Consider the following 20236-nt stretch of genomic DNA (forward strand, 5'->3'; position numbering starts at 1 on the left):
AGACCTAGAGACTTTGACCTTCCTGTTTAAAAAAAAGATTATTATTAAAAAATATGCAATAAGACAGAATAATGAAATGAATGTTCATGTACCTGCTTCAGTTATTGTCAGTTCATGGTCAGTCTTGTTTTATTTAAATTTCTGTCTATATAATCCCTCCTGCCATTAGTTCATCTGTAAATATATCAGTATGTAGCTCTAAAAGTTAAGGAACATTTAGAGAAAGTAACCACAGATTCATTACTACACCAGAAATGAATAATTCCTTAATGTCAAGTATCCAGTGAGTGTTCAAATTTGTAATCATATATTTTTGCAGTTTTAGCTAGTAACCAAATGTGATCCATACATTGGTTGGTTGAGATGTCTTTTAATCTGTGTGTTCTCTGTGTGCTGTTCCCCACTCCCACACTTTTCCCATGCAGTTTTTTTGGTGAAGAAACAGCTTCATCTGTCCTGCAGTTTTCCAGTTTGGATTGTGCCAGTTGCACCTCTGTATTTTCTGTAAGTTGACAGATCTAGAGCCTTGATAAGATTAAGGTTTAATTTGGGGGTCAAGGTTACTTCAGTGGTAGTATGTTCCTCTATCAGAAGGCGCAAGTCTTTACCTCGTTTTCTTTCAATATTGGCAGCCATTTGATGCTCAAAGCCTAGATCTACTAACAGGGAACCTACATAATTTCTACATCTATTAACTCTTTTTTTACCATATCATGTGCTTTGATGTCTTAATAATTATGTTCATGCTGCTCCCTTTACCTGAAATACCCTTTCCTCCCTTTGCCATATTGGGAAACCAGTCCATATTCAAGGTCCAGCTCATATAGTTTTATGCAACTTTTCCCTTTAGAATTAATAATTGCTGTTCATAATTCTTTTTTATCAACTTATATCTTCTCTATTGTAACCTCACATTTTATTCTAGTTATTATCTATCTTCTTTAGATCAGTGCTCTTCAATACTCTTGACTGTGCCTATCAGTTAAAAATTATTATGTACTCATACCCCTAATATGTATAAGTTTATAAATTATATATATGCTACCATAGAATTTTGCTATATGCATTACAAAATATTCAAAAAAGAAATTTTTAATCTGCTAAAATAACATTTTAAAATACTAATTATTTTCACTAAAACAGTAATATTTGGGTAAACAATATAATTGTGCTTCATTTTAAAAATTAACTTTTTTTCTTGCTGAAACATTTTTGAGAAAACCATGTAATTGAATGTGCTTCATTTTTTTTAAATCTTGGTTTTGTATTTTTTGATTCAGTGATTCAAAGTTTTAAGTCCATGTTTAGTATATTTTAACACTTGTTTTTAGGTATGAAAGCTAAGCCACCTCTCGAAAACAAGTAGATTCAAATGAAAGAAGTTCATTGTTGGGAACCTTAGCAGTTTTCATCCCAACTACTGTTTTTAGAGCTAGTCTTCATGTTCAAGGTGTTTGGTTTTTCAGCATCATGCTAATCACCACTCACATTAGCTATTTCAGCACAGTATGGGTTTAGTGTGAGGTTTGTTGTTAATAAGAGTGAATATAAATTTGTTTTATTTGGTTTCTAAATGTATTTGATTGAGGGGGTTGATTTGTCACATCTGATTAGATTGCCATGGTTTTATTTCATAATGTAACTGGTAAAGTTTATGTATTAGGAAGAAGTTATTTGCATTGCCATTTTTGTGGGGTTTTGTTATTTGTGCCTACATTATTGGTGTTATCTTACATTCTGTCAGTTCTTTGCAGGAATGGCATTTACTTGGATTAAATGCCTACTAGTATATAACACGGATTAACACTGATACCCTCACTTGGTTTATGAGTCAGATGTTCACCTGTCAGAGCACACATGTCATGCCTTCTTTACATTTTTGACTTTTAGTTAAATCTAGATAAGTTTTTAGTTCATTCAGCTGAGCTCCCATATATCACAATATGTCTGTCACAGGATGCTATGTTGAGAGGGACCACCAAGTAAAGATGTAACTGTTTTCTTTCATTGTGGAACTGTCCCACTCCACACTTCCTATAGGAAATTTTGGGTGCCCTGTGTGGCAGGGTGCCATCTGACACATGGACCAACTGGGGCTACCAGTGCCAATCCATACTAGTACAACAGTAATTTTTATTAAATGCCCTCTCCCTCTTTTTTTTTAGAAAAGTGATGATTTCGTCCTATACTTCATTGGAAAATAAATATTTTTATGGATTCTCTGACCCTACCTTGAGGCTTTTGCTCTATTGTGAGGACAGGAACTGTGTAAAATTATCCTTGGCATTCCTAGCACAGGGCCTGGCACATGTTTGGTTACTATTGGTAATTTGTTGGATGAGATGCTGAGGAGACTGTCCTGACCCAAATAGAGGACTTTTATTGAAAAATAGTAAGATAAATATTTGGATGGTTATAAAGGCTTAGATGTCGTATTGAAATATAAGCATTAAAATGGCTATTGAAAAATAAAACAGTGGGGCATATGGGGAAAATTTGGTAATACAGTAACATGTATTATGGGAATATATGAATTTAATCCCAAATGAAAGTTGGGAAGATAAGTTTGTAGGGTATTACATTAAGCTGTGAATCAATCCATGGCATCACAGAAGTTTGGGTGGAGGAAATGAAGAAAAAGAGGGATGAAACTTAACATCTCAATTGTTGGGATTTGGTGTTTTAATGTAAGTGTAAAAAGGGACTATGGATTTCTGTACTCACCCATTTTAAATGGTTTTAGCATATTGCCAGAAGCACGTATTTTAGTGTATAGAATAGTATTTAACTTTTAAAAACTTTATAATGCCTCAGTTTTAGATGTGAATCAGGTGAGCACATGTTTGAATAGCCTTTACGTAGGCTTTATTCACTTGTATCAGAGTGATAACAAAGACAAGCTTTAATTCAATTTAATATCTATAATATTTATGTATATTTTTTCAAAAAGTAATGAAAGTTATTTCTCATATCTGTATTAAATTTTTTGTATTATTTGTAACTGATTTTTGATAGCTTTCTCCATAAGACATATGCATGGTATCTTTAATTATGGATAGTGTACTTTGGTAGTATTGAGGAATGCTATTTTTCTGTTTTTGGAGGTGAGTTTCCAATGTATATGGGTTAATAAGCAGCTGTGATAACAGAAAGATGTTCTTTTGGGAGACATGCACCAATCCTTTAATACTAAATATTTTAATGCTTTTGTCTTTTTGTTTTCTGCTGCTTGTAAGCATACAATTAGATTTAGTAGAACATCTCCTTAGGTGATGGTAAGGTAATGTTGCTTCATGTCAGTCACTCAGTAAACTAGCTTAATGTTGAAAAATGCCAAATTTTTATACATTTGCTTAGTTAAAATTTTTTTCTCCTTGTGGTTTTGTTGGAATATAGAGTCTATGTAGATTATGAGGACAGGGATGTGGGGAGGCAGTGTTGGGGCTAAATTCTCAATTTTCGTCAAAATTCTTTGACTTGAATGCAAGAAACTTGAGCTCTTCCTTTGCATTTCATACTAGTGTTCATCACCCATTAATACTTTTAAAATCTTAATACTCTAAAATATATTATTTCTTCTTTTCTCAGTAAGTTGAAGAATCAGAAAAGGAAATATGATATATATGTCATATATGTACTTAATCAGTTTCCCTATGTAGAGTAGGATATCCAATTGGTAAATGGACTCTGCCTAACTTTTCTTCCACTTCCTCATTTCAGCACTTACTAGCCTGTTCCAATACTAAGAAGAGGTGTGCAAAAAATGTTAGAGATGAATAAAGAATGAATGGAGCCAAGTGAAATAAATATGCTCAAATTAAGATAGAAGGAAGAGTTACAGTATACATATAGTCAACTCTCAGTTATGGAATTCTAGAGCTAGAAATTAGAAGCCTAATGGGACAGAATTGGATAAGTAGACCATTATTTAAATGTTTAAAGAATAGTATCTGGGCTTCCATGGTGGCGCAGTGGTTGGGAGTCCGCCTGCCGATGCAGGGGACACGGGTTCGTGCCCCGGTCCCGGAAGATCCCACATGCCGCGGAGCGGCTGGGCCCGCGAGCCATGGCCGCGGAGCCTGTGTGTCCGGAGCCTGTGCTCCGCAACGGGAGAGGCCACAGCAGTGAGAGGCCCGCGTACAGCAAAAAAAAAAAAAAAAAAAAAAAAGAATAGTATCTATATAGACTTGAGAATTACTTCAGGATATTAAAAATAGTATATATTCAGAGTTGGGAATTAGGATATTAAAAGTCTGATTCTGGTTTATTACTTATAAAACACTACCAAATTAAATATTATTGCTAAGATTAAATGAAAGGCTTTCTTGTAGGAGGTGTGAGGTTTGGTGAAGAATTTATAATGATGTGTTGGGATTGAGTGATATATATATATATATATATATATATATATATATATATATATAAAATGATGTGTTAAATTGAGAATCTTAATTTGGGTTAATTATATTCAAAGAGTAACCTGAGTTTTTGAAAAATAATTTCAGAAGTATTACATACATATGGTATTAACTTTGTCATTATCATCAAAATAAGAATACCCAAATTTAAATTCTCCACGCTTGGGCAAAAGTGGTAGGGCCACTTTATTCCTTAGCAAAAGAAAAAATTCCATTAAAGGGAAATCTTTAGACTAACTAGTGTAGAATAGGTAGCATACTTGACACATAGGGATTTTTTATTTTTGCCACTGATAAGGTGTATGACCTTGGTCAAATAACCTTGGTCATGTAATCTTAATAGGTTTCAATTGGCCTATTGTTAAAAACCAAATACAAAACTATAACTTACATGGTGGGAAAAGTGATAGTGTAGAAGATAAGACTAGCCCTAAATCATCCCAAGTCTATTTTCTACATTTATAAGAGCAGAGTAATACTTGACTGGCTTGGTTTTCAAATCTTTTTCTCATGTAGCACATATTCAAATGGAGTTAGTAGTGATTAGAGAAATGAGCAACAACAGGAAGATAAACCAGGTATGTATTAGCAGATGAGGGTAACATCCTGAACAATGAAGCTGGTTATATTGTTTAAAATAATTGTATAGTTTTAGATTCTATTCAGTATTTGAAAGATTATCAGATTGGGTTCCTTGGCACTCATTGGTATAAGATTTTTAGTCTAGAATGAGGCTAATAAAATGAACCATTAATAAACCCAAGATCATTAGTTTGCTAAAGAAATTTTTATAATTGGCAAGAAAGTAAAACGTCGTGGGTTTTTTTTTTTTGTTTTGGGTTTTTTTTTTTGCGGTATGCGGGCCTCTCTCACTGTTGTGGCCTCTCCCGTTGCGGAGCACAGGCTCCGGACGCGCAGGCTCAGCGGCCATGGCTCACGGGCCCAGCCGCTCTGCGGCATGTGGGATCTTCCCGGACCAGGGCACGAACCTGCGTCCCCGGCATCGGCAGGCGGACTCTCAACCACTGTGCCCCCAGGGAAGCCCTAAAATGTTGTTTTTAGCAATCTAAAACACCACATGAATCACATTTTAATATGAACAGTTGGGAAATGCTTCTAAATACACTATGTATGTATTTGGAAATACTGTGATGGTAAGTAGGTGAAATATATTTCAAAACTGATAGTGCTTAATTCTATTTAAATTTGCCATGTCTGGATTCCAACAGTAATTGTAATTATTTAAGGGTGTATATGAACGTCAATTTAATTGAAGACTAAGAGCTCGGCATTTCCAAATAGGGGGCCCAAAAGGAGAGACTACGTTAGATGTTGCGAGAAACCATTCTTTCCCAAAAAGGGCTTATGGGTGGAGGTTTCTATCCTGCCCCAACCTAGCTTTATTTCACCCTGTGTTCTCTCCTATTCATTGACTGAATGACCTTGGGCAGAATATTAACTTTAGAATAGCAGTATCTTCATTTATAGGATGTTACCTTAAATATCTTTCTTACTGGTTAGAAAGATAAAATCTTGTATATTGAAGGTTCTTTGTAACTGATGGGTCGCTTCACAAAATTCAGTTATTGGATTTAATATGGCTGAAATTGTCAAAATAATACCTACACATAACGATTGATGGTTTTGTCATATCCATAATACTTACATTTGAAAATAATTTTAGTAAATTCCTTTAATTGGGAGTTCATAAAGTAGGGTGACTTTTTTTTAGAATTGTGTGAAATGCTAGCAACTAAGTATGTTTTTAACATCCTTTCTTATAAAATTTTGTGGTGCAGGCTGGAAAAGAGAAATTGGTATTCAGAAATGATAGAGTGTGCCTATAGCCAGGAGACAGGGAAGAATTTACATAATTTTGTAGTATAGACACTATCTTAAAGTTTAATTTGTATTAAATGTGTGTGAATTAAAGGAAGCTATCTGCAGCAAGCACTGTTTTAATAATACTTCTATTTTAAAAACTTAGATTTTGCAATGTCACTTTTTGACTTATTTATTAGGTCTGGGATATTTTCTGTTTTTTAGTGTTTTCCCTTTCTTGAAGGTTTTTGGTTTCTTTCATAGAATTTCTTTTAATAGAATGAAAGGTAAAAATCTATTCAATACATTGTTGGCTAACTCCATTAAAGAATACTGAATTTTTTGTTTTTTTAATCACCTTTTAGAGTAAGAACTTAGTTTTCATCCTTTTCTCTATCTTCTTTTCTCGTCCAGACATTCTTTGCCTGTTGACAGTAGATTCACTCATTGATACCTGACTGGGGCGATTCTTTTCATCACTTTAAAAAAGTAAATTTGGAGTGCTAAGGTGACATCTTGCAAGGAATAAATGTGTTAGCATAATGCTACAAAAAGTAACGAATCAAATTTGGGGTCTTCTAAGCTTGTGGTTGGATAACATACTTAGTCCTTGCACATTGTAGAAATCAGAGGACAAAAACTCAAGAACTCTTAAAATTGTTTGAAAAACCTAATTTTTGTTGCTTTACAGATGTTCCACTTAAGCAGACCTCTTCTATAGCTGTAGCTGGAGCTGTAATTGGAGCTGTCCTTGCTCTTTTCATCATTGCCATCTTTGTGACTGTGCTGTTGACTCCTCGAAAAAAGAGACCATCCTACCTTGACAAAGTGTAGGTAAATTTTTTGCTTGTGTTCAACTATGAATATTCAGTATGTGGCAGTCTTTATCTTTATAGCTACTCATATGAAAAGTGTCTGAGGGATGGAAGTAAAGATACTGTTAGATCTTTGTAAGATGACTGGTTTTGTCAGAAAGTCTGACTACATTTTAGTAAATAAACAGTTGCAAGGGGCTGCTAGAGACAAATATATTAGACACCTTTTTAACCTACAGTATATTACATATCTTTCCAAATGGTAACATAATGACTCTGTGTTGTCCTGCCTTCTGAATAAGAATGCAGGTCTTCCATGAAGTAGTTGAAAGACAGATATAAAAAATCTTAGAAATGTAAATTACTTCTTTAAATTGTTTATACCTGTTTTATGTATAGATATAACTAACTTTAAACTGCCAAAAGTTATTAAATACATTGAGTTTTAAAGCTTTTATCTTAAAGAAATTTAAGTTTTGGTGAATTACAAAATGTGCTTTTATTTAAAGAGAAAGCAATGTTTTGGACCTAATCATGAGATAGAATTACAAAACAGAAATTGCACTCTGTTGTCTAATCAAAAGACCGAAGTCCCAGGTCACTTAATTCCATCAGCAGCTTTTGTTGCTTCATCTGTGAAATGTGAATAATACTTTTCCTGCTTACCTCACATGGCTGTGATAAGGGTAGAATAAGATGTTTATGAACTGTGAAGTTCTATACAAATGACATTATTTCTTGTGTGGTTATTAATGTTTTTATATGAGGACATGAGGCTGGCTCTGAAGGAATGTATTTCTTCTGTCTTCATAAATGCTTTGTGTATGTCTCTGCCTCTCTAATCTGGCATAGTTAGAGCACTGATCTTTTTGGATTAAGCACACCTGCATATTAGCTCTATTACGATCAAATTAGCAGTATGATCATGAACAAGTCACGTCACCTCCATGAACCTTGGTTTTCTCACCTAAATAACTTATGGCATCTTGTAGCTATACATTTGCTGTGATTTTTGTTACATTAAAGGAAATAATTACTTTAAATAAAAGGATTATAAAATATACCCTTTCAGTCTAATACCTGTAAGACCGATTCCTCTAATATTTCAAGAGTATCTAGCTTGTGGTTAACTTCATCTTAGTTGCCAGATTATCTCAAACTTTTCTATAATTTCAAAAACATAATTTACTAGTAGGCCACTAATTACATCCATGTAATCATTTTATTTATTATTTGAATTCTGTTCATTTAAAATATTATTTCATGCCCACATGGAGAAGTGAGAATTTGTAATTTCTTTGGCCTCTATAGCTTTCATCCTCTTTATCTTTTAATATAGGTAAAATTTTTATTTGATTTACTAATCTCAATTACTGAAAATTAGTTATCTGTGATCTTCAAAATTAGGAGAATATATGAAAAATTATTTTCTAAAATGCAGAGAGCTACAAGATATATTTAATTCTATTTTTGCTGTAATGCAACAATTTAAAAATATATGAAAATACTTTTTTTTAGTAGATTAGGTCATTTTGGCAAAGATAAATACATTCCCCAAGGATGTAATGGTCTCTTTATTTATTTCAGGTGCCAATATTTGTAATGGTTTGTAGATTGAAAATCTTAATTTACATGATGAATATTCTAAGAATGACCATGGCTTTTGAAAACTAATTATGGAAGTATTTCCAAAATATAGTATAAACATTTTTTTCATTATCATTTTAAGATATAGTCTTTTAAATCACTTTTATGACACTTCGGAGGAAAGTGTTTTCCATTTCACATGTTTGACTATATTTAAAATGTTGGTAGGCATAGTCATATGTAAAAATGTGCAGTACTTAATTAGTCATATACTAGATTACTTGCTTAATAATAATGTTCAAAAAATACTTCTATTTGCTTCTTTTTTAGATTTTTCAAAGAATTGTTTATTTCAGATTAGTCCTAAACATTAGAACCTTTAAAACCAGTTCACTTTTTTCTTCCAATTATGATTGGTTAATGGAAATGTAAGAACTGAATTAAACATGTATGCTAATACAAATATTAGTATGAGGAAAATATTCTCAAAACTTAAGCGAATCTTGAATGTTTCCCCCACCCACCCTTTTTTTTTGTTTTTTTGCAGGATCGACCTTCCACCCACACATAAACCACCTCCTATGTATGAAGGACAGTCCCCCCCTTTGCCTCAGAAAGACCTTCTATATCAGGTAAGTGTTCCCGAGTACACGTAAAATAAAATGAAATAAAAAATATTAAGCAATGTATATTATTTGTTTCAAAATATTATCTAGTCATTATACATTAAATATTACGTAATAATATATAATCATTTCTCTGAAACATTCAGGGGATCAAATTTAGTCTACAGATTGGTAAGAAAAGAAGTTATGGCCAGTATAGGTAAGAAAAATCAACACTGTATTAGGAGTACAAATTTTTACTAAAAGCTTATGGCTGAAGACTTATTGTTAATAGAGTTTAATTGACGTAATGATCCATTGTAAAATGTGCATTTTTATATAAAATAAAAGGTAGAAAAATTGAATGGTAGGGTCTAATGTATGATGGAGAGGTTTTTCTCCTTGGCATATGTATTTTTGTTTATTTTTGAGTATATGCAAAGTTTTCAGTATATGCATCTAAGTTTTAGCATTCCTTTATTTAGCAACAAAAGGTTTATATTCCAATTTAAAATTCTGGGCATGAATATTGGGCCCCATTTTACAGTTATGATAATTTAAATTTCTTTTGGAATCAGTTTACACTAATTTGTGTGAAAGTATTGATTCAGTGCTTCTGTCTTAGATTCTATATCTAGATTAATATGCTCTACTTGGGAAAGTTTAAGCCATAATGCTTTTATTCTTAACTTTGTTTTGTTTTTGCTTTTTTCCTCTATCACGCATGCAGCCTCCTGGGGCTCTAACCCTGTACTGGGGTTTTATTACCTGTGACACTATAATATTTTTCTCCTAAATTATGCCCTATATCTTCAGCTTGAGTAAGGCAAAGGAATATTTCTGTTAAGATGTTCTCAGCTTCTGTTCCTAGGTTGACCATATAATCAGTCTCCTGCCTGAGCATGGGGCAGGGAGGAGCATTCCGTGGCATGTGCACTCACTGACAATGGGCACCACCTTTGTCATCTTGCACAAGTTTGGTGTCTTAGGGATGAAGATGCGCCATCTTTACAGAACTCTTGTTTTCACATAAAGAATATAGCCTCACATCTTTTTTGGCAAATAAAGTAACTTGACAAGTAGTGTGAAATGTCAACAAAATATTTAGCTAAAGATGTTGTTAACTGCTGCAGATGGATAACTGTCTTTCTCCCTCCACAAAGCTAGTCACTAACTGGAGGATTTCTAGATTCAGGTGTGGGAATTTTTTAAGAATGTTGTTAGTAGTTTTTTAGTACAACCCTAATTGCATATAATTTTATTCTTGTCCTTAAAATCAGTTTATTTACTTGTTATTTAATATTTTCAAATTAAATATTTATAAAAGCTTATGAATTGAAAAAAATTATTTGGCTCAGATCATGTGTCCTGGGTTTTAGTTAAGAAAATATAATTTCTATATATGTAAGCACTGCTAAATAAACACAAAAGGAAGATTTTTCTTGGATGACTTGACAGTGGTACAAACTGCAGTTTTTATCCTTGGAGTCAGAGAAGTCTTCCTGGATGGATCAATTTTGGAAGTAGGATTTTGATACATGTGATAAAATTACTCAGTTGTTGATTAGAGTAAATTGCATAATCACAAGCATAAATGTAGGTGGAAATGAACAGTTATGTGAAAGAGTAATGGAAATTTTAGAAAGGAAATTGGTGGGATAGCATCTGCAGTGGATAACAAACATTGGACTTTGGGATTCAGAGACCATTTACATTTAGTACTATTGTGACTTTTTCCTCATCTGTTAAATTCAGCAGGTGAAAAACATGATTGATTGTTTCCCTCTTCTAGCTATAAAACTGAGTCTATAAAATATTGCTAAGGGTCAGCTGGTTGCTGTCATTTTGCTTAGGAGAGTCAAAACTTGAGTTGGAGGTGAAATAATTCTTAATTCTATAAAGATTTTGAGAATAATTTAGGCTAAAATCATTATGCATCGGTAAGATAATTGTTGTAATTCATGTGTTATAATGTCATATGTTAATTATATGGCTGTCTGCATTTTAGTTAATGTTGTGATATCAAAATGCAAAATACATAGAACTGTTTCCTGGTTACCAAGAAATCTGTAAGTGTGTAATTACTATCTAATTAGTTTCATGCAATGATAGCCTGCTGTAATAGTAAATGCCTTCATAGTGTTCTGCTTCAGTAGATAACTGGTCAACTTTAAACTCATGAGGTAATTCCTAATTGAAGTCATTAGTCCCTAGCCCTCACAGCCAGGCCATGCTCCCAAATATTACCATGGCTTTAAGGAAGGGAGTCCCACTTGTTCTACCCATCAGTGTTCTACCCTTGGGAAACCACAGAAAGAAAGAGTTCCTTAGTACTTAACTTTTGTCTCCCCTGCTTAACCATTACTTTTGTGATAATAGTGCCAAAACTCATACTTGAGAATTTTCCCTCTAAATATAAGTTAGGAGGATGAGGCCTGGTATTGTGAGGGGGTGATTTCCTTGAGTGGGAATGGAACTATTATCATACTGCAGAGAAGATGCATGGAGGCACACATAAGTATGAGGGAAATAAAAAGAAGAATGTCTTGCCTGAAGGCAAAGAATAATTAATACCACCAGCTTGTCATGTTATTAGTTGATAATCCTAGAAAAGTGAGTCTTCATTTAGGAAACAAATACTAACTCAGGACATTTTTTCTTAACATTATAGATAATGAGTAGGTATATTTTTGGTACAAAAAAATTCAAATACTACAGAAATTTAGAGTTAATGGTTAAAGTTCTGTTTCATCCCCGCATCTCCCAATATATTATTTCTTTTCCTAGAGGTCACCATTGTTAGGAATTTAAATATCCTCCCAGACTTTATCCACAAGTTTACTTTGAAGTATACATCGTCCATATTTACATCTACAAGTAGTTTCTTTAAAAACATAAATGTGGTCATAGAAATTGCTTTTTCCACTCCATTACTAATATTTTTCAGAGTGACTAATGTTGCCACCTTTATCAAAATCCTCTGGGTTATTAAAAATGAAGATTCTTGAACACACATTCAGTTTCACTGAATCAGTATCCCAGGGGTTGGAGACAATGGGCATTTTACCTAGCTCACCAGGTGAATTTTAATGCACATTCAGGTTTGAGAACTATTGCTATTTCTCTGTCTAATTCTTAATGGCTGTAATAGTATTCCATTGTGTTGATATACCACAAATTACCTAATGATATTCCTAGGTTTTTTCCTTTTTTTTTCTATTACAGTAATTGCTGCATTGAGTGTACTTTTATATACTTTATTGTACACATGTATTTATAAAATATATGCAAAGAAATAGAATTACTGTGAATATTTTTTACATTTAAATAGGTGTCACATTGCTGGCCAGCCTAGCTGTATTAATTTATATTCCCATAAACAGTATATTAAAACCCATTTCCCGCTCTAATACTGTTTAGTAGAACTTTTGTTGTTGTTGTTGCCAGTTTGATAAAACTGGAAAAATAGTTCATTTAAAAGCTTCATAGATTCCTGGAAGAAGTTTCATAATTGATTGCCTATTTGTAGTTCTGTAAACCACCTATTTGCATCTTTTTTCAAATTTTCAGTTACTTTTGAACTTTCCTTGTTAATTTTTTAGCAGCTCTTTGATATGGACAGTAATCTTTTGTCTTATATTCGTCTCTTATTTTTTAACTTTATAGTGTCTTATACAGAACGTTTAAGTTTTTATGTAGTTAAAATCTCTTTATCTTTTTCCTTATCGTTTCTGGAAGTTATATATTATCTAAAAAGACCATTTCCCCCTCTCTCCCTGATCTGAAATGTTAAAAAATCATACAAAACTCTTCACAGTTTTATGGGATGTTTTATTTTATTTTAAATAATATAAAACTTATGTTTGCTTATGATATAAGGTAGTGACCTACATTTTTTCCCCAATGGTATAACCAGTTGTCCAAAAATTATTGAATTGTCTGTCCTTTTCTATGATTTGAGGACACTTTTATCCTAAAATAAGTTCCCATATATATTAGGTATATTTCTGAACTCTTAGTTCTGTTATGTTGTTCTGTGTTTCTCTTCTTAAAGCAAGACAACACTGTTTTTTAAATTTACTTTTTATTGAAGTATGGTTGATTTCCAGTGTTGTGTTAGTTTCTGGTGTACAACAAAGTGATTCAGTTTCTGGTGTACAGCAAAGTGATTCAGTTATACGTACGTGTGTGTGTGTGTGTGTATATATATATATATATATATATATATACACATACACATACATATGTGTGTGTGTATGTATATATATACTTTTACATATTCTTTTCCATTATGGTTTATTACAGGATATTGAATACAGTTCCCTGCGCTATACAGTAGGACTTGGTTGTTTATCCATTCTATATATAATAGTTTGCATCTGCTAGTATTTCAACAGAATTTACTATCTGGAAAAATTACGATTTTTTTCCTCAATAATTCACTCTCATATATCATAGTCTTTAGTACATTTTTGTAAATGTTCATCGCAGTGTTGTGGAGGAAGAGTGTTTCTACATTTTTTTTTTGAGTGGGTAATACATGCAAAACAGTATAAAAGGGTATTTTCTAAAGTCTTAGTACCATTTTCCATTCCTACTTACCCTACCCCCACCACCTCCTACAGAAAACCATTTTTATCAATTTCTTGTTTGTCTTCATATGGTTTATGTAAAACATAGACAAGGAAACACACACACATTTTATCTTTTCTCGGATAAAAGGTAACATATATACACTGTTACATATCTTGCCATTTCCTCTTAAGATATACTGGAGCTCTTTCTTTTTTTTTTTTTTTTTTTTTTTTTTGCGGTACGCGGGCCTCTCACTGCTGTGGCCTCTCCCGTTGCGGAGCACAGGCTCCGGACACGCAGGCTCAGTGGCCATGGCTCACGGGCCCAGCCGCTCCGCGGCATGTGGGATCTTCCCGGACCAGGGCACGAACCTGCGTCCCCGGCATCGGCAGGCGGACTCTCAACCACTGCACCACCAGGGAAGCCCTGGAGCTCTTTCTTTTTGGGGTAAAAATCATTCTCATTCTTTCTTATGTCTACTAAGATTCTAATGTGTGTATATTACATAGTTTATAATGTCAAAATATTTTAATAAACCAATAATGCTGCAGTGAATAGCTTTGTATATATGCTATTTTGTATCTATGCAAGTATAATCTGCAGGCTACATTTTTAGACTTGCTCTTGCTACATCAAATAGTAAATGTGTTTATGTTTTTTATAAGTACTGTCAAATTATCCTCTATAAATATTGTACTGTTTTGCACTTGTGTGAGTAATGTTTGAAAGTGCCTGTTTCTCCACATTCTCACCAACAGTGTATGTATTCCACTTGATTATTGGTAATCTGATAGGTGAAAAATAGTAAATATATAATTGCAATTTTGCAATCTCATTATTAGCAAGTTTCAGCATCTTTTCAAGTTTTAAACGATCATTTTTTTTCCTGTAAGCTGCCATTCTTTTGTGTGCTATTTAAAAATTTTGTAAATAGATATGAAGATTTTTTGTTTTGATTCCAGCATGAATAATATGTACATTGTTCGTTGGTATCTAAATTTGTGGTATACAGTGTTAAGCAAGATGACTCATATTCCCATAGATTTATGTGATAAAATAAGAAGATTGAAAAATTAAGAAACTATGTTATGACTAGAGCCCTAATATTATCAAATTGTGTGGCTTTAGAAACATGATGGTTCTACTTGTTATCAAGTTCTGGAGTTAGAGATATGTCCTCCAGGTATCTTAATTTCAGTTACTAATCATACCATATTTCATTTATGGCTTTCTTGAACCTGTTCACCCTACTACTCTTTATAGTTTTATAGATTCTCATTATTTCTCCTCAGAACTCATCTTTCCAACATATCACTGCCAGTTTCCAATAGTATTTTTAGATAAGCTGTTTATGCTCATTATTAATGGTCTGGTTTTCTCCCTGGATCTGAATATTTTAACGTGTTTTCAGATACCAGATATCAGTAGTTACGGGCTTTGGGGTCAGGGAGAAAGGAGAGAGGAAGATGATAAAAGAATTAACATTTTTCTTCCAAATTCAAGGAAACTAAATGACTGAGTGGAATATTTAAGTAAATGAGTCCTGAGTATTTCTAGGATGGTTTTGCCCTAGAGTAGCAAAAAGTTTTCATCTGCATTTTGCCTCCAGTTAATAGGTAGTGGTAATTATTGAGATAAGTAGTAAAAGAATTGTAGGGCCTTGTTCTGGTCTGAGGAGGGAATAAGTTTTGTGAACAACAAAGCTTGGATGAAATATTGATTTATAAACGAATAATATCTAAATAATATATTCAAATAAAATATCAGTGCAACCTCTGAAGTATAAAGGATTGGTATTTTTACTAAGTCAGAGCTCTACTAATCAATCTTATAAATGAGAAAAGATAAACATACTTGATACGGTTTCATAAAGATTAATAAATTACCATATGCTACATCCTTAGAACAGTGCCTGGCACATAGTGAATACTATGTGTTTGCTGTTATTATCATTATTGTTAGTTAAAAAGAAGCCATGTAATTCTTAGAAAGTTACTAAAGAGACCAAGCAGTGAAATTATTTCAGTAGAAGGATAAAACTGTTACTACTTTGGCTCATGTAAACTCGGCATATATTGCTTTTGGAAATTATTGATACTTTTATTATAAGCTTAGTAGTGCTTGAAATGAAATTAAAATGGAGTTTGCATCTTTTCATTCATAGTTCCGTTTTGTTTTTTCTCTGTCATCCATTTATCAAACATATTTCTTAGGTACTAATATGTCAGTATTGGGAATACATAGTCAATAAAACAGTTAAAAATTCTTGTCTTTATGGAGCTTACATTTTAGTGACAAATAGATAAATGCCTATGATGACATTTTTTCCCCCTTTTTTTGGAAAGAATTTTATTCAAGTATAATTGGCATACAGCAGATACACAAAAACATACATACATACATACCCTAGAAACATCACCACAATCAAGATAATGTGCATATTCATCATTTTCAAAAGTTTCTTGGTACCCCTTTGTAATCTTCCTCTCTTGTCATTTCCCTGCTCCCTTTCTACATCCCCAGGGAACCAACTACTAATCTGCTTTCTATCTATATACATTAGTTTAAATGTTCTTGAATTTTATATAACAATCATACAGTAGATTCTCTTTTTTGGTCTTGCTTCTTTCACTCCACATAATGATTTTGAGATTTCTTCATGTTGTTGTGGTCTCTCCTTTATTCCTTTTAGATAGGTGTACCTTGTAGATATACTACATTTTGTTTATACATTTACCTATTGATGGATGTTTGCATTATTTCCAGTTTTGGGCTATTACAAGCAATGCTGCTATGAACATTTTTATATGTCTTTGTGTGAACATATACTTTCATTTGTCTTGGGTAAACATGTACATGTGGAATGACTGGGTCATATGGTAAACGTAACTTTTTAAGAAAATGCCAAACTGTCATCCTAAGTGGTTTTACCATTGTGTTCCCACCAGCAATGTATGAGTTGCTCCATACCCTTGCTACCATTTATTATTATCAAACTTTAAAAATTTTAGGTACTAACAGGTGTGTGGTTAGTTCATTATTATTTTAGTTTTTTCCCTAATTACTAATACATGTAACTTTTTTTTCATTTGCTGATTTGTCTTCTTTTTTTTTTTTTTTTTTTTTTTTTTTTGCCGTATGCGGGCCTCTCACTGTCGTGGCCTCTCCCGTTGCGGAGCACAGGCTCCGGACGCGCAGGCCCAGCGGCCATGGCTCACGGGCCCAGCCGCTCCGCGGCATATGGGATCCTCCCAGATCGGGGCACGAACCCGTATCCCCTGCATCGGCAGGCGGACTCTCAACCACTGCGCCACCAGGGAGGCCCTGATTTGTCTTCTTTAATGAAGTCTCTGTTCAAATATTTGCTCATTTTTATTGGATTTTTTAAAATTATTGGATTTTGAGAGTTCTTTATATGTCTTGTGTTATGGAATGCATGTTTGTGCCCCTCCCCCTCATTTATACATTGAAACCCTCATCACCAATGTGATGGTATTTGACAATGGGACCTTTGGGAGTGATTAGGTCACCAGGGTGGAGCTCTCATAATGGGATTAGTGCCCTCAGTAAAAAGAGACAGGGGAGAGCTTATTTCTCTTTCTTTTCTCTGCCATGTGAGATTATAACAAGAAAATAGCTTGACTGCAAGCTAGGAAGAGGGCCCTCACCAAGAACCGAAATCTTAGACACATAGGAGGTTTGGACTTCCATAGAACTGTGAGAAATAAGTGTTTATTCTTCACTTAAAGAATGGCTTCACCGGGCTTCCCTGGTGGCACAGTGGTTGAGAGTCCGCCTGCCGATGCAGGGGACACAGGTTCATGCCCCGGTCTGGGAAGATCCCACATGCCGCGGAGCGGCTAGGCCCATGAGCCATGGCTGCTGGGCCTGCGCATCTGGAGCCTGTGCTCCGCTACGGAAGAGGCCACAACAGTGAGAGGCCCCACGTACTGCAAAAAAAAAAAAAAAAGGCTTCACTTATATGTGTTAATATATGATATTTGTTTTTCTCCTTCTGGCTTACTTCACTCTGTATAATAGATTCTACCATGCATAAAATAGATAGGGAACATGCTATAAAGCATAGGAAGCTCAGCTCCGTGCTCTGTGACGACCTAGAATGGGTGGGATGAGAGGGGGGTTGGGAGGGAGGTCCAAGAGGGAGGGCATACAGGTATACATATAGCTGATTCATTTCATTGTACAGCAGAAACTAACACAACACTGTAAAGCAATTATACTCCAATTAAAAAAAGAAAAAGAAATCAAGACAGATTTTTAAAAAAAAACGAAAAAAGAAAAAAAAGAATGGCTTCACCTAATCCATGTTAATTTGTTATAGCAACCTGAGCAGAATAAGACATTTTGATACATGTCCTTTGTTAGATAATATGGTTTGGAAACATTTTCTCCCATTCTCTTGGTCGTCATTCTCTAAACTGATTTTTGAAGAGCAGTTCTTAATTCTGAGGAAGTCTGATTTATATGATGGCAATGTAGTGCCATGCTTTCTTTCTGGAATGTGGGTATGTTGTGGTAATACCTATTTTTATTAATTTCTATTAATTTGGTTAATATTTTTATGATATATCATTTTAATTTTTCCTGTATAAGCATCAGCAATTAGGAAATTTAATGAATTATTTCAAAGACAGTAGATTTTCTTCATCACTAGCGTTCCTTCAGTATCTAGTATCCTCAGGAGACATAAATAGTGTAAGTAATTCTAATCTCACCTGAGAAATATAGAAATTAGGAAGATTTGGCCTCTGTAATAGTATTTTGTGGCCCATGGTACTGAAGTAGCCATTATGTCTTTATATGTTCTATTCATCTCTGTATCAAAAACAGTAGTTAGCACAGAGAATAACTCTTGTTTTTAGTAGAATCAAATGGGACCTAACAGGTTTGTTATAATAATTAAGAAGATTCAGATTCACTTATTTTGACTTGCTGTAAATTATAGAAATACTCTAAGAAACTTTATTTCAGATTTATTGTATACATGTAAACCAGCACAGATCTGGGGAACCTGGAGAGATGATTTCTAGGCAATAAAGATTCTGAGTTTAATTGCGTTTTAGTATTTTTAAATGGTTTTGCCAGCGTCAGTACATTCATTATGTGATTTTTCAGAAAGGAGTTGAAATCCTCTGACCCTGATTTTGATTGTTTCTGATTTGTAGCTGAACTGTCTAAGTGGGAAAGTTAGGTCTATCTTAAGAAAGAAAAAAAAAATTAAGTAATGCATTATTTCCCTCAGAACTATTTCTAATACAGATTGAATTATTTTATGTAGATTAAATGATAGAAAAGAGCTGGCTTCATCCTAGTCACCAATACTCATTACCAAAAAAAAGGCAGTAGATGATTAAAGTAAAAGAACTAAATGTTGGTCTTTTAAGATGTTCTGAGCAATCCAGAGAGAATATTTAATTCACACCTTTTCGTAAGACTTTTTATAGTAAAATTCCACTTGGTTCTGTCTATGTTGTAAACATCTCACCTCTTTCTTCCTTTTAAATCCTATCTATGTTATAAACGTCTCATCTTTTTTCTTCCTTTTAAATCCATAAATGAGTTATAAGAACTGATTCATTATAAAAATTATATACTCACTATTTGTTCTTAATAGATGTGTATTTCTGAGTTTCCTGTTTTTCTATTTTCTTAATTATAAACTCTTTAGAAATAGAAACCATGACTTACTACTGCCTTTGTAACCTTTCTTGGTGTCTAATAAACTGCTCCATACAAAGGCTACTCAGGAATTGTTGTTGAGTTGCTGTGATAGTGAAATGAATTGTTTGCAAAGTCAGTTTCCCAAGCTAGCTGAGGGTTATTCCATGAGTTTGGGGGAACAAAGAAGACAGCAGAATCTATAATAGTGTCACCTCATCCTTCTGCCTGTGTAATACCTAGAAAGTTTATTTTAAACAACTTGGAAATTTTATAGCCAATCCATCATTAATTTTGAGTAAGATGGTGTAACAAGGTGCCAAGCTATAATATCTTATCATTTCCAAAGATTTAATCACCATACACTCGTAATAACTGGAAATGAACCTCAGCTTTTTGACATTACCACCAGAATACTTTTAAAGCACCTCATAAACCATGTTAAAGTCTGAAATATTGACTCAGATTTAATACTAAACTTTGGGAAATAAAACTGTTTTAATGGCTCAATGCTACTTGGGAGCTCCTGCAAAAAAGTATTATCCTAACCATTAATTTACTTAAATTGTGTTTTTTTCCTTGGTTTTTGAAGAATTAAATTTAGGCTATTCATACCTGAGATGCAATCAGAATATTCAATTTCGAGTGGTTTGAGATCTGTGTTAAATTCACGCTGCCATCAGGGAACTATAATTCTTAATTAGAGGTGACTCTTGATTGACTCATGAGTAATGAG

At 33.6% G+C, this 20236-nt stretch overlaps 1 protein-coding gene across 2 annotated transcripts in view; it reads left to right on the forward strand.

Annotated features, from left to right (window-relative positions):
• The window catches only part of NECTIN3 (nectin cell adhesion molecule 3), a 151964-nt gene that overhangs the window by 89920 nt on the left and 41808 nt on the right, over positions 1–20236 (forward strand). For both annotated transcript variants that reach the window (XM_060098857.1, XM_060098856.1), the window contains exons 6-7: positions 6931–7069; positions 9189–9273. In XM_060098857.1, the coding sequence (XP_059954840.1) occupies positions 6931–7069; positions 9189–9273 (224 nt within the window). The remainder of the gene's footprint in view (positions 1–6930; positions 7070–9188; positions 9274–20236) is intronic.

The sequence above is a fragment of the Mesoplodon densirostris genome, chromosome 5, assembly GCF_025265405.1.
Source record: "Mesoplodon densirostris isolate mMesDen1 chromosome 5, mMesDen1 primary haplotype, whole genome shotgun sequence".
NCBI lineage: Eukaryota > Metazoa > Chordata > Mammalia > Artiodactyla > Ziphiidae > Mesoplodon > Mesoplodon densirostris.